Source organism: Nelumbo lutea, chromosome 6 (genome assembly GCF_056320005.1).
Source record: "Nelumbo lutea isolate HS-2025 chromosome 6, American lotus-T2T, whole genome shotgun sequence".
Taxonomy (NCBI): domain Eukaryota; kingdom Viridiplantae; phylum Streptophyta; class Magnoliopsida; order Proteales; family Nelumbonaceae; genus Nelumbo; species Nelumbo lutea.
This window is the reverse complement of record NC_142689.1, coordinates 25,319,609-25,335,041: the sequence shown is the minus strand read 5'-3', so window position 1 is coordinate 25,335,041 and position 15,433 is coordinate 25,319,609. Positions and strand designations below refer to the sequence as shown.

At 36.5% G+C, this 15,433-nt stretch overlaps 1 protein-coding gene across 4 annotated transcripts; it reads right to left on the bottom strand.

The window, feature by feature from the left end:
- Positions 1-959: 959 nt before the first annotated feature.
- Positions 960-13,260, bottom strand: LOC148848032 (protein argonaute 10-like). Of its 4 annotated transcripts, none has more exons than XM_088948369.1 (23): positions 12,735-13,260; positions 11,962-11,999; positions 11,205-11,791; positions 10,672-10,880; positions 10,274-10,423; positions 10,041-10,174; positions 9,811-9,920; positions 9,022-9,128; positions 8,501-8,639; positions 8,268-8,384; positions 7,185-7,292; positions 7,017-7,088; positions 6,344-6,466; positions 6,048-6,207; positions 5,794-5,915; positions 5,568-5,705; positions 5,330-5,472; positions 5,180-5,242; positions 2,989-3,052; positions 2,781-2,916; positions 2,561-2,634; positions 1,765-1,891; positions 960-1,361 (listed from the first exon to the last, which is right to left on the bottom strand). In XM_088948369.1, exons 3-23 carry the CDS (start codon positions 11,694-11,696, stop codon positions 1,165-1,167), a joined length of 2,985 nt encoding a protein of 994 aa, XP_088804495.1. In that variant the 5' UTR covers positions 11,697-11,791; positions 11,962-11,999; positions 12,735-13,260; the 3' UTR covers positions 960-1,164. The 4 variants fall into 4 exon arrangements, with proteins under 4 accessions (XP_088804495.1, XP_088804498.1, XP_088804497.1 ...); XM_088948372.1 differs by having other exon boundaries at positions 5,794-5,888; positions 12,735-12,985; XM_088948371.1 differs by having other exon boundaries at positions 10,274-10,420; positions 12,735-12,871.
- Positions 13,261-15,433: the final 2,173 nt, after the last annotated feature.

The following is a 15,433-nucleotide window of genomic DNA, read 5'->3' as shown; positions in this document are numbered from 1 at the left end:
GTTTGGTTTGAAAGAAAAGGCCCTTCCCTTTGTTTGCTTACCTTTTCTTTCAAACCAAACGCAGAGTTGGTGATTTTGACATATTGTAACTAGTATTTATTATTGCATAATAAACCAATTTAAAATTGGGATAACATGCTCAGTACGGCATGAACTATAAAATCAATGTTTCCCCATAGAAAGGCCTATGAAGTATGAATCTGATCAATCAATCATTCTTTGTGCTTAGAAAGCAGAAATGAGTATGTGTTTAAGCATAAGCATATACTTCTCTACCTGGGTCATATTTGTCAATTTTTTGCATGCATGTTCCCAGCAATTAATGGTAGGTCCAAATTCTCCCAATTCATGATCTGCCATATGATCTGTTATATAAGTAGGCAGACTCATAGCAATTATAGCTAACCAGTGTGGGTATAATGGTAGATGTCTGAGACCAAAATACTATTATTTCCTTTTCCAATCTCATGTGGAGATTCTCATTTTTCTTAAGAAATGCTTATAGCTAGAAGAGGATTTCTTTTTCCACCCCCCAGGAGGCCAGGACTATAACCAAGCATCCAGTTCCAATGCAAACAAAACCCAACCTTAAGCATTGTGTTTAGCCTGAAGAAGATGGCCAGTCTAAATCAAGATCAACTTGGGCTCATTTGGGTTGAGTGTGATGTGCACTTATTATTCTGGATGATGAAATGTTGCAGTCAGTGGCAGTGATAAAATCTTGGACTGTTAAGTGTGAGTAGCCCGCCCCATGTTCAAGTTTGAGAACAGCCACTTCATGCAAGAAAATGTGGAAGGTTAATTTTATAAAAATTCCACTTCTTAAGCTTGGGTTATGGCCCTGATTTAGTATCCAAGGCCTTGTGTGTTTCAGCAATACAACAACATTGTATATTCAGCCTTACCTTCTTTTAGTTACTTCATTTTCTTTCTTTTTCTTAATCTTCTTTTCAACTTCCTAATACAATTTTTTCAGCCCTGTAAATCTACATTTTGGCTTCCCATATTTTGATTTCATTAGATCACTAATTTAAAATTAGGGCCTTTTAACTAGACATCAATCATAATACATACAAGGAATTAGAGAGATGCAAGAGTGGAAATGGCTGCAGCACACAAACCACTCTTTTCCCTCTAGACCACATTACCTTTCTTTCCTTCCTCTCAACAATAGAACATTACCCTCTTAACATTCTCCTTGAGGGCTGACAATTTCCGCACACTTGGCTCCCCTGTTGCCAGGATAGTGCAGGTTGATGTTTGACCAACACTACCAGCTGATGCACCTTTCTCCTGCACATTTGGCTCCATGTAGAATCGTGCTCGAAATGCTGCTAAATGTGCATAATAGGCAGGAGGAACTGCAGAAACACAGACAATGCCACTTGGTAACTTAGACTGGATAAGAAGAATTCTGGTAGCTAAATGCTTATGGTTAATAGTCTTGCATCCATATATTGTATAAGCTAGAATATGTATGCAACTAATTATTACAAACATTTAATTTGCACTAGCAAAAAGATTGGCATATGGCCAATCTAGAGAAAATATAACGTTAGGATGAAATTGTCATGAAAATGATTACACCAGCACCATCAGTTTGTCCCCTCTTTCATCAAGGACAGTACAACATTTTCTAGCAGTCTTAAAACTTCTATGCTACTGGCTAGAATAATAATAACCAGAATAAAAGTGATGCAGAGTATACCAACTGGCAAAAGAAGAAGTAGAGAATAAAAAAACCAAAATTGTAGAAGAGTTTACCAACTGATACAGAGCGTGTACATCTTGCATATGTGTAACATAAATCATTTGTCAATGACTGAATTCCATCTGCTGTAAAATTGTTCTCATCCCATAGAACATGGTAATGAGCTGGTCGGCTTGTTCCCTGTCAGATATCCATGAAAGTAACTCATGAATGTGAAGATACAGGAGAGCTAGTAGAATGCGCTACTGTAGCAAACCACTTTAATGAGGTAAAGCGCAAAAAATCAGATTAACAATGGGATATTAACTTCTGATCTGGAGACTACTTGCACAAAAATCATCCATAAGAAAGGTATTGAAGATTGAAACATAAAATCAGTAGGCAGTCAGGTTCCAATTTGATTTTGAAGCTCTCAATTCTCATACAAGAAGGGCCTGCCAAATGAACATTCAGCTACATGCAGGACGGCACACCTAATCAGGTCTATTGCCAGAATACATTAGACCAATTGCATCAGAACCTATTGAACAGTCTTGAAATTTATTTACCCCAGTTGTATATTTAATATTTCCAACTCAAGAAACTGTTAGAGATCAGACATCATCCTAGGAGCTTAACTATGGATCAGGCATCAGACCAACCAAGACATCTAAACCATTTTTATAGCTACATTCTATCTTTTTTATGAGAGAACTTTCATAAGGTCCTTTGGTTGTGTCCACAAAAACTACTATTTGAAAATTCATGATTTGTTTTTCCTTTCTTCACTTTACCAACCTGGAACAACATACCTTGTTATGAAGAATGCTTTGTCAAATTGACGAAAGAATAAATCAAATAAATAAATACCTGAATCCCAGCATGGCTGCAGAGATAAAAATCAAATTCTGTAGGGTGACAAATTTTAGAATCAACCACTGTGCCTGATTAAAAAAATAAAAGAGAATGTTGTTAGACAGATGAGCACCAACATGATCCTTATTTCCTTTTCTCTTGTTGATACATACTTCCTTCTAACTTGTTGATATATGGGTATGTACATATAGTCATTGAAAAACTTGAACTTTACCAGGTAAAATGTTCCCACTCTTGTCTGTGCTACTCCGGTCCCTGTGGTTGTTAGCAAATAGTCTTGTGTGATGCCGTTTTTGGACTACAACAAAAGTCACTGGTGGTTGGTAGTTTGGTTCTAGTGAAGCACAAGCCTGTATGGACCAATTAGTAGTGTCATTTCAAATAATATGAATGAGAAAAATATGAGATAAAACAAGGCTGACCTTCCGGATTGCATCTAACTCATAGAGTAGAACTTGATAAAATTGCCCTTCACTCACACCATCCCTGCTCAAAATATTCCCATGTAAATAATGCAAACACGTTTATATGAAAACGAATGCATGTATGCAAAAACATATATATGAAAATACATGCAAGCTATGATGCCTGAATACTGGTGTGGAGATGATATGGACCTGATACAACACCAGATACTGTATAACATTTGTAGAGCATGTACTACATGAAAACACATGCATATATGGTCTGAACGATTTATCCACATGGATAATTTACATGACAAAATCAGACTATCCAGCTGATGGGGGATCTGTGCATCTGCAACTTTAAATATCCTTTGTCAAAATGTGCTATTGAAGTGTTCACTTTCTTTACAATACATTACAGAACGAAGAAATCCCTTTCAGCAAAGCAGCACATGACCATTGGACAGAAACTTTCCAGCTTGCCACATGCCTAGAGGGTAAGCCAACAACCATATAGGGAGATTTTAGTTCACCACCTAATTTGTAACATTGGGAATATCTAGGCCATGAGAACTTTTTGGCCCTAGATATGCAGTTTAAAATTTGCTTCCTGTTATACTAATTACTAATCAAACTATTCTATGCATAATATTTTCAGTTTTTTTTTTTTTAATTTGCAAATGTTTATCTAGATACATAATTTGCTTTATTCATGCTTATATCAGACAGTTAATATGCCTCTGTTTGGGAAGAGTGCAAATACAAACATGTAGAGTGCATTCCAGTTCATGCAAATGCAAAGTTGGTTTAGTTTTGCATTGACAAATTTACTTTCTTGCCAAATGATTTTTAGTTGTAATGGGCGCAAACATGAATTCCTAGATTGGAATCTACCTTTTTTTACATTGACCACCTTTGAGTGCAAAGTTTGCATCCGATTTGCTCTCATTGTGGATGCAAACATACCTTGAAATTTGTGAAATTTGTCACTTTTTAGTACATAAATGCATTCTTGACAAACACCAGCAAAACTGAACCAGTGTGTATATGCATTGAACTGGCATTTGCACTCTTCCCAAACAAAACCTATGGCTCAGTTTGAAAAGAGTACAAATACAAATATGTACAGTGAAAAATACATACACTCCTTCCAAACTGAGTCTATATAATGATTCATAATGATCCATACTTTAGGGTCCATTTCGTTCCCTAGAATAGTGCCTGGAATTGGTTGGAGTGGAGATTTCAACTACCATTCTTGGCAAAATGGGATTCCCATTCCATAGCCTATCAAGAAGTAAAGAACTCTTGACAGAAAAAAAACCCAAACCCTAATATTAATAAAATATTATTAAAGTAATAATAAGATAATAATAAAACAATAATATATTAATAATTAAATATTAATAAAATATAATAATAAAGTACAAATGAAATATGGAATAATATAATTAAGGTAATAATAAAATAAAAAAATGTTATTAAAATAGTAATACAATAATAGTACTATAATAAAATATTAATAAATTAACAATAAAAACCAAGATATTAATTATTAAATAATAACAATAAATTAATATTAAAACAATAAAACAAAAAAATAATAGAATATTAATTAACTGGTAATAAAATATTAATAAAGTAATAACAAAATAATTATGTATTCATAAAATAATTAATAAAATACTAATAAAAAACAATAATAATAAAATATTGATAAACTAATAGAAAATCGAAAATTTTCAGTTGCTTCCAATTCCGACTCCAAATGAACCAAATAGCAAAAATTGGAATGCGACTCTGATTCCTATATGAATCAAACAGGTATTGGGAATGGATGACTCCAACTCCAGTTCCAGGGGATTTTTATTCTGATTCAATTCCAATCCTGACCGTGAACCAAATGGACCCTTAATATGTTGAAACACTTGTACTGGTTATGAGAGTTAATAGTAGCAATAGATCCAACATGAGTGACAATTTGTAAATTTGAAACATCATTTGATTTTTCTAACTAGATTCCAAAGATGCTTGTTAGTTTGAAATCCTTATTCGACAGTGAATAGTCCACTCTTATTAGGAGAATTAGGCTGAAGTATTCTATATTGATATTAGAGTGGAAAGGGTGAGATTAATTGTTTGTTTCTGCAGAGCATTAAAAAATATGGTATGACAAAATTACAATATGATGACAAAGTTTATTGACCTGTAGAATATAATCCTTAGTGGCTTTTGTCCAGTTGCTTTTCGAAAGGAAATTAGTAGATCCCTACATCAAAAGGGAGGGTGTATAATCAGAAAAATATGGTTTAGATTATGGAAGTTAAAACAATGCAATCTGAGACTGTCCCCATACCGAATCATGCCACCACTAACAGTACCATGCACTGGATCATGCCAAGTTTTGTACAAATCTTGTATGAGTTCCTGTCTATGAGCTTGGGCACAAACTAGACCAGCATATTTTGAAACTTCAGGCCAGTCCTGAGAAGCTACTACCTACAGTTAAAATGAAATCCATCGGCATTCAAGACCTTGTCCAATGCTGAAGAGAAAAACTTTGAAAACCATGAGTGTAAATTGACTGATCTTACAGCAGCAATTGAAGGGCTAGAGTCTTCTCCATTTTCTGGATGGGTCACATCTGCCCCAAATATTATGGTTGGTATGTCACTAACCAATGGTATTCTCCAGCTGATAGCATCCAAGAGTACAGTATTTCTTCCTCCCATCTGCGAAAAAAAAGTGCATAGGTCTATGTATGTAAAACAATATATATTCATCTTCACGATTTGATATGAATTTAGGAGTTGCTCACACCTTAACGTTGATTTTCAGGGCTACATTAGCCAGATACTGTTTGTTAATCTTGAAAACATGCTTTGTCAGACAGCATTGTGATATTAAACCTAGATCTGTTTCACATATCCGCTTAAGATCACCTAAAAAAAACAGAATTCTGGAAACTTTTAAATGATACAAAAAAACTTGGCCTTGTTTTAGTTATGAAAATCAATCCCAAACCTTAGTTCAGTGAAGTATAGCCAATAAATACACTATAGCATATAGAATACCATATAGGGAACCATTGTTGTCAGGCAGAATGACTAAGAGTAGCTCCAACTCTTTCCCTTTGAGTTTGTTCATAGATGCATGATAAACATGCTTCAGAGCCTTCTCTACTTGTTCAGGCCTTGTTGTGTATATTGGGATCACAGGTTCTGGATTGAATTCCTACATAAGAACATAAAACATAATATATGTTTAAATTTATACGTAAATCAAGAAGTTGGGTATTCTATGAAAAGATGCACAAGAAGCACCACAAAACACTTCCCAAAACATGAAAGCTAAGAAGTGAGAGTACTACCATGCCAGATATTTGACACATTTGAGCCAGCCCATTACAAAATCCACGAGCAACACTCTCTTGAACACTTCTTGAGAAATTGATACATGCCCACCGGCTTACAGTGCTCCCATTGATCATTTTCTATTTTACATAGGCAGGAGGTCAAACTTGTGCTATGTGTGGAAGTGGAGACTAGGAAAAGCTAAAAAATGAACTTGAAGTTGAAAATAAATTAAATATAATAATTGAATCATAACCTTTCAAGTTTATTTATGCTGGTTCAATGGGATACATACAAAACCAAGAATGTTTCTCTATTTTATCATTAGAAAAATTCAAGGGAGTAAATTTGAGGGGTAAAAAAGGAGCAATTCAACTCAACTAAGCCTTGTCCCAAACTATATGGGGTCGGGTACGTGAACCCTGTTCTGCTCTATTCAATGTCATGTCCATTGTTAAATTAGAATAATATAATTTGATATGTAGAAACTATGTAACTATTCTGATGGAAAATTTGAACCACTATATGAAACTGAACTCTAGTGACTGGGTAATGAAGAAAAAGTGCTACATGGGAGGGGGTGAGCTCTTGAAAAGAGTTACTGATTCCTACAGTTGTCAGACATGAAAACTTGAGGAAAATGTGGACTTGCATGAGATAAAAAAACAATCAAAGTGCAAAGAGATATACCTTGTTCATCATATTCCACTGACCAACATGAGGCAAACAATCTTTTTCCTTCCCAGTATCATGATATTTCAGCTGCAGAAATAGGTAGATTCATACTGTGATTACAAAGTAAAAAATCTCTATCTTTACTTGAACCTAGAAATGATGTTTTATAAGCTGCACTATTACCCAAGGAGCAGGCAGAATCCGAGCCTCAACAGAAGCTAGCTTTTCACTGATTTTGATCCCAAACTCCTTTGCATATGGATCTTGGCCATAAGAATTATGTTGAACTGTCTGTGGAAGCATTTGAGAGGTTATGAAAGGTAAAGCATGTTATTTTCTCAACATTTAGATTGCATCACGACAGAATAGTGCAGCTAAAGTGTCACCTAGGAAACAAGAAATGCCTAGGCAATCAACTTACCTACTCAAGTAGACTCCATTAGAGGCCAAGACTGTTGATAGCTACTAGAAATCTATGCTAGCTAGATATAATCAAATACCATCAGTACTAGTACTTAGATTTTATTTAGATGTGAAAGAATATCCCACATTTGACATTCCCCACAGATAGGGATGTGGAACCAGTACAAGAACACAGCTACAGGCTGGTCTATGCCCATGATACCTAACAAAGAGTCTGTATACTGAAGTAGATTCTAGACAACCATTTGGTCCCCATGATAGATGTAGAAATTCTTAAAGGAAAATGGTTCTGCTAGGATGAGCCTTATTTGTGGGATTAGGATGGGAGCTTCAGGGACCATTAGCAACTTGTAGAGATTCATCCAAATCCAACTCCATTGTCTCAGTTAGCTACCATAATTTGGTCCAAGCTAGTGGATTTCATGTAGGTGCTAGTTCAAACAGATAAAGCATGTAGGCCCAACACATTATGACCCCCCCCCCTCTAGCAAACATGCATATATACACAGAGGTTTAGATGCTCCATGGGATTCTTTCCCTATTTAAGTTTGGTTCTTAATCACAGATAACATTGATTTGAGAAGCATAATGTTTCAGCATAAAGGACTTGGGGGAAAATGTAATAGTGCAGATCTCCTTTTTTATCAATATGCAGATCTCCATTTTCTCTTCATAAATTTAAATATGACAACCTATTTCATATTATAAACTTCCCATCATTAACCATGATAGCCTATTTATTAAAAATAATTATGCCACACATCTAAGTTGCAAAAAAAAAAAAAAAGAATTGAAAGGTATTAAAAAAAAAGAAACAGAAGAGAGAAGTTAGACAAGAAATACCTGCAAGATGTCATTTTCCCGATTCCTAGGTCTTTGGCATGTAACTTTAAGAAGAGCAGTTATCTGCCTCTCATTCAGTCTTTTTGTATATCGTTGTCCCTCAACAATTTTGCATGCCTAGAAAACCACAATCATGTAAATAGGGTATTAAATATGGTTCTGGATTTGTAAACATTCTCTCACAAAGTAAATATGTAACACGGATATATCCATAAAAGAACACTACTCCTTACTTCCATTGGCAAATAATTTGCCTTCTTATCGTTTCCAACTTGAAGGCAAGGAAGATGTGAATGCTGAATTGTGAAGCTATACATTTCTTGAAAATATTCAACAACTGACTTCATTGTTGATTTGTCATCAACAGGAAACCTGCCAGATTTCACATAATCATGAACAGAATCATCATGGAGTCAGGTTGCTTGTTCTTGGAGATTGACATGCATATATCCTTGAATGAAAAGGAGAAAAAAACAAACTAATGAAGTTCATTTACAACTGAGGCCCTACAAACCAACCCAAATTATAAAATGTCCATATTTATGAGTACAAAGTCAAATCTTGATAAAGTAATTGGTTTCTCACTAGTTTTCCCCTTATCCTCTTTCCATGATGCAAATTTCATCTCAATATCCCTCTGCCAAATGACAAAAAGAGCTAGTTCCTCGGATCTTTTCTTATTTGAAAATAGTAGATAGTATTATAGTTTATATCAGATAGGTAAGAATGTGCGTGAGAGATAGAAGCATCTTACACCAGTTCTCTTGTAGGTTGTGTCGTTAATCCTGATACTCGATATTTTCTTCGCACATTTCCTCTATGAGTCACTTCAACTTTCACTCCCCTAAGGGTTTTCTTGATCTGGTATATATTTTCCAAATGAAAAGTTACAAGTTCATTAAAAAAGGTTATGAATGATCAATTCCTAAGAATTTGTTGCAACATAAAATGGACAGAAAAATTTTCAAGCTGAGACATTTAAGTATATTTTTACTCCTTTTACAATCAAAATTTTGTTTTCCTTGTATTTACATAAAATCAAATTAAAGGGGCTGAAAACAAAGTTTCATGGAAAAAGAGGTGGAAATGATAGCTCCAATGTTTCAGTTTACAATTTTCTCCATCTGTTTTATAGAGAAACAAACACAAAGTTTTAGCTGTAAAAATTACAGAAATAATAGCTGAAATATTTCAATTTGAAGAAAAAATTACATTCATTTTGTGGAGAAAAAATGCAGCTGCATTTTCATAAAAGATGAAATAGCTGTGTTTATTTCTCCATAAAATGAATGAAAATTTTCTCAGACTGAAATGTTTCAACTATCATTTCTGCGTCTTTTGCACAAAAAACAGTCTTTGGCCCTTTTATTTTTCATGCAAGTGAATGACAAAGACGAATGAAGTTTTTTATCATAAAAGAGGTAAAAATAAAGCTTAATATTTCAGCATGAAAAAATCTGTCCATTTTACATTAAAACAAAGGAAACCTAAAATGAAAATGAAATATGGAATTCAGTACCCATTGGTGAAAAAAAAGCAGTACCTTTACACAATCAGAATCAGATAAGGGCCTTGACAGCACATTCTTGCCTAGAAGTTGAGCAATAAACTCAACTACAGGCAGAGGTTCAATAAATGCTGCTGAAGACATATCTATATAAAAGGAATGGTATAAAAAACATAATCAGGAACAGGAGTAAAACAATGATGGAAAAGAAAAGACAAGTTTATCGTGCTTTAACCAATGATACTAACTAATTAAAGTTCACTGACCAATATTTAGGGACAAACCCATCTGTGTAGGTCTTATACTCTGGTAGAATCCACACCATGACTCCAGCCCTTCACCAAGCTGCTGTGGATTTCTTATATTAGGAGAAAAGAATGATCTCCCAACAGGGCAGTACCTTAAAATGAAGGAATCGTAGGACTTATTAGGACTCAGTTGGTAGTTTTCATTGAATGTGCACAAATTGATAGAGATAGTAAGTTGCAATAAATAATACCTTCTGGTTGAGAGTTCTCTTAATACAATGTCAAGAATCTGAAGAGCTTCCTGTGAAGAATCAGCACGTTTACCGGCTAAAAACTGACCCAAGTGGTGCAAGTCTACTTGAGCAACAAACTTGATTGCCACGTTATATTCTCTCTCCCTTCTAAAATGACAAAAGGTATATAATTTGAAATGTGAATGAAAACACCTCTAGAGAGAACAAACAAATGGAAGTAACACAAAGTCCAAATCGGGATAACAGTCAAAAGAGGGGACAATTCTTCATTTTCTTTATTTATTTCGAGTAAAATCACATTATAGTTGAGAAGCTTTAAACAGATAGCAGGAAGACCACTGAGAGAAAAGAAAAACAAAGAAAGGGAAAAGTGATGGATAATAATGAATCCTTACTTAGGACCACTGATTCCATCATCTTCATCCACAAGTTTGATCTTGAACTCCTTGGCAGTGAAGGGGAGCTCTCCCGCTGTGTATAGACTCTTTCGGCCATCATATGCAGGCAGTCTCATTCCCAAGCCCGACTCTCTGTAGAGCTTCACAAGCTCTGCCATGATAGCTCTATTTATGGTTTTTGAAACCACTTCAGGAGTAATAGTAACCTGCAAGAAACATGTAAATATAATAAAATAACAAGGGCAAACAAAGAACAAGAAGAACAAGATTTGAGCCAATATTAAATATATCATAATGCTAGCACAGGAAAGACAAGAAGAGTAGTAAATAGGAAATCTCCAATTTAGGTGCCTCTACAATTCAGTTTGCAGTAGACTGTAAGAAGAAACTCACGTGAAAGAAGAAAAATAAATAAAGGCCAGAAAAGAGACCCCAGTTATGGTGCCAGAGAAGAAAAACCATAGCCCATTTCTTCCGCAATTCAATTAACAGACTTGTGAGAAGGAAACCCAACAAGACAGATAACTTACATCATACTGGATTAAGTCCTTATCTGGTAACTCCGCCAAGAAATGGTTGGCCTTCACGATGCACTTCGTCCCTACTTGCCCATACCCAGGCCTTGGAGCAAACCTCAAAGCTTTTCTTGAAGAAGGGAAACCCATATCCATTTCATGTACATGACCTCCATCGGAAGACACACATGCAATTTCAGATGACAGAGTTTCAACAGAGTGGCCTGCAATCGGCTTATCGGCAATGGTACAGGGCCTGGAAGTTGGTCGCATAACAACATCACCTTGGTCGGACTTTCGGCCACCTCTTCCTCTCCTCCTACCTCTGTTCCTTGAAAGAGGTGAAGGGTGCTGTTCACCATTAGTAAGCTGAGGTTCTTCACGAGGTGGACCTCTCTCACTCTGAACAGTTTTGGGGACCTCCAGAACCGGATTCACGGATCCCTGTATTTGGGGTTTGATCACAAGATGCTGCTCTGAGCTCTCTTTCATTTGTCTCATGGGCATGGCGGCACAAACTAATGTACTTAGCGTCCTTCAGGCCAAAACGCTTCACCAAATACACAACTCTGCCTTACCTTATCTCACAGATATCAAACAATCTGTACTCAGAATCCAAAAACAGAGTGAAGAAAGACATGTTAGCGAGATTATTTCAATTGAAAAAAAGTAAATAAATGGAAATTATGATGATAATGCATCTAAGTTTTTAGCAAAGAGGAAAAGAGGGAATGGAGAGAACGTAATCTTTGTTGCAGACTGCGAGCATTACCATTCCCTTGCAAAACTCGATACCCAAAACTTGCACCTCTGTTTCAGCCAAAAAAAAAATAATAATAATTAAATTAAAATCCAAAACAGAAAAATTTACTCAAAGTTTCTATGTGGTGATTACTGAAACATGAAAGAGGAAGGCGAAAGATGCTCAAAACATAAATAGTGGACTTGATGACCAGCCGGGTGGCCAGGTATCGCCCCCAAAACTCAAATACCCATCAAAAACAAAGTCCTAAAACACAAAACCCATAACACAGAGTTGTAGCTTGGTTTCAATCCTGAGACTCGAGAATCATAACGCTGGGTCTAATGCAATGCCAACTGTTGTATAAGATTTACAACTTCTCCCTTCTCTCGGTGAGCAAAGTGAACGTGGTCTAGAAGGAAAGAAAATCAAGGCAGGAGAATAGCCATGAGCTAGCCATTCTTTGAACGCAATTTTCAGCGTATTATATTGTAAAGATCAACAAAGTATAAAATTTCAGTCTCCCTCCTAAAACCGAACAGAAGGCCAGATAGCAGAAAAATGAAAGTCCAATCTTTGACCCAATTTCTAACTTTAACGTCTCAAAAGCCATAGTAGAAGACACACACGAGGAAAAGAAAAAAGCTGAAGCGATGAACAGATAAATGGAAAAGTGACGAAGAAATTTTGAAAAAAAAAAATCCAGTAATCTAAACTACTTAAAGTTGCTAGTAATCCAACAAAAGAAAGACCCAGTAAAAGAACTGCAAGAAACTCAGAAGAAGAGAAACATTGGGACTTACCGCACCAACCCAACAAGTATGAGAGGCGCAGAAAATGCAGTAGTTTTCGTTTCGTTCGCTAAAGCCAACGGCCTCTTCAATCAAAAAACCGCGAAACTTGAAAGAGAGCTGCGAAAGAGATAGAAACTGAAGCAAAAGTGGAAAGAAACAAGAGTTGCGGGGGATTCAGAGAAAGAAAAAGAGAGCGCGCGTTAATGAAACTCATAGACGGATGACGCATGCAATTGATTTTGGCTTTTCTTTATCACGTTAAAAGGCTTGAGAGGGCCTGGTTTGCCTTTTAATGCTCTCTCTCTCTCCTCCCTGTTTTGGTTTGGTCTGACCGCGCAGCCTCGTGGACGTAACATGGATTCATGGAGATAAAAAAAATAAAGAAAACTATTTTTAAAATTAAAAACGAAACAGAAAGATAGTCCAAAAGAACTACCAAGGATGAAAAACAATGTTCATACATCGAACAAGAAAATTTCCAACTTGCAGTGTCCAGAGTCCAGACCTCCTCTCCATCCCCATTCATCATACTGCCAAGACTCTACCTACTCACCTTGATAAATGATGTAACGGTAGATTCTGATAGAGATATGAAATGAAATCCTCTGTTTTGTCGGAGTTTGCTACTTTTCCTATTAAAGATATGATAATTTGATGGCAAGCCAGCTAGGCTGTGTTTCATCTATCTATTATCACTATCAATTTATCACAGCTCACAACCATTGTTGGACCCATCGGGGAATATGTTAAAAAGAGAGGTTCTGATCTGATCAGCCTCCACCCTCTAAAGGTACCTTTGAAGATTCAACACCATGGGCCCCACATCCTGAGCTAAGATGTTCAATCTCTGCAAAGGTAAATTACATATGAGTGCAGAGTGCTGACTGTCTGCTAGAGGTGTATTATATGCATAGAGTGCATGAAGATGAGGAGTGAAGACATGTATCGACTAATAAATACATAAAATCATTACTTCTGGAAAAAATTGAGGTGAGAGAGAGGGAGGGGAGAGAGTATGGGCTCGTTTTGTTTTGATTTGGGTTTTGTAATTTTTATTTATAAACAAAAAAAAAAGAAAGGTTCCGTGGGCTTGTTTTGTTTTGATTTGATTTGGTTTAAGCTTTGTATTAATATATAGAGATAATGGACAAGAGAGGGGGATACTGGAAGGGAATTTCAAGAAGAGACTCGTTTTCCCAAATGATGAGAGTGCTTGTAGTGGAAACCCACATACCTATTTTCAATGGCATTGTTTTATTGAAAAAAAAAAGAAGAAAACAAGAAAAAAGAGGGAATTTTGAAAAGAATCCCCTCTCTCAAAATTCTGATGGAGGCCCATCACAAGGCCCATCTCATCAGTAGGGGCGGCAACTCATAGGATAAGGATAAAAGTCCAAGATAAGTCAAGAAAGGATAATTCAAGATCCATCAAGACTTAATCCAAGATTCAAAGACTTATCAAGAATTCCAGACTTCAAGAATCATCAAGAATTCTAGAGTCAAGATAACCAAGATTTCTGAGACTTCTAAGATTCATACATAGATGAGTTTCAGGGGGATCAAACGGTGGAAGATCAAGCCCAAGAATGTTCGATCTTATCAAGACAGCCCAAGAAGGTTCGATCTTATCAAGGTCAAGATCAAGAATAGATTAGGATCTATCACAATTCTCTTTCCTAATTACTTTACAATTTTCAGATGTATTATAAATACTGTTATTGTTTTCAGTAATAGACACTTCAGAATTTCTTCAGATTTCCTCTTCAATTTTCGCCACCTTTTCTCTCTCCTAGAGAAATCGTGTAGTTTCGCTAGCAACTAGTGTTCGCCCGGTGCTTGCATAGCCATCTCCGGTTTTCCATTGCTTCCACGCTGCGTCAGGTGGTATTAGAGTAGGGAGTTCGCCCAGTCAGATGGCCAACCAAGACGGTAGCAGTCGCATCCCGCCCGGTGACGGTGATCAGGGGTTACAAGCTGTTTGGAGAGCAATCGAAGAGCAGTGCACGGCCACACGTAACATCGAATAGCAGTTGGCAGAGGTGACTGAACAACTGCGAACCTTGTTACGGGAGGTTGTTCCATGGAACCGGGAACATCCACATCAGATCGAAGGAGATGACCACAATAGACCACCCGTCAATATTGCGTCCCGACGTCCAGTTCTTGACGACGACAGTGATGATGATTTAGAATTTGGTGGTGCTCCAGTTCTTCCTAGCAACGACATAAACGACAGAAATTGGCACAATCAAGGTAATTTCAATCCCCGTAGGAATATTGATGAATTTAAACTCAAGGTAGATATTCCTACTTTTAGTGGAGATCTTGGCATAGATGGACTTCTAGATTGGATCACAGAAGTCGATCGATTCTTTGAGTACATGGAGATACCAGAGGAACGAAGGGTAAAACTGGTAGCTTTCCGGCTAAAGGGAGGCGCATCTGTTTGGTGGGAACGCCTAAGAGAGACCCGGATCAGAGAAGGAAGGGGTCCTGTTCGAACTTGGAGGTGCATGAAACAGCTTATAAGAGGTAGATTTTTACCCCCAAATTATGAACAGTACATGTTTGAATCTTACCAACGGTGTGCGTAGGGTTCCCGTAGTGTTAATGAATATACATCTGAATTTTTGAGATTAGCTGAAAGAAATCAATTATCTGAAAGTGATAACCAGCAGGCAGCCCGTTATCTGAGTGGTTTGAGACCG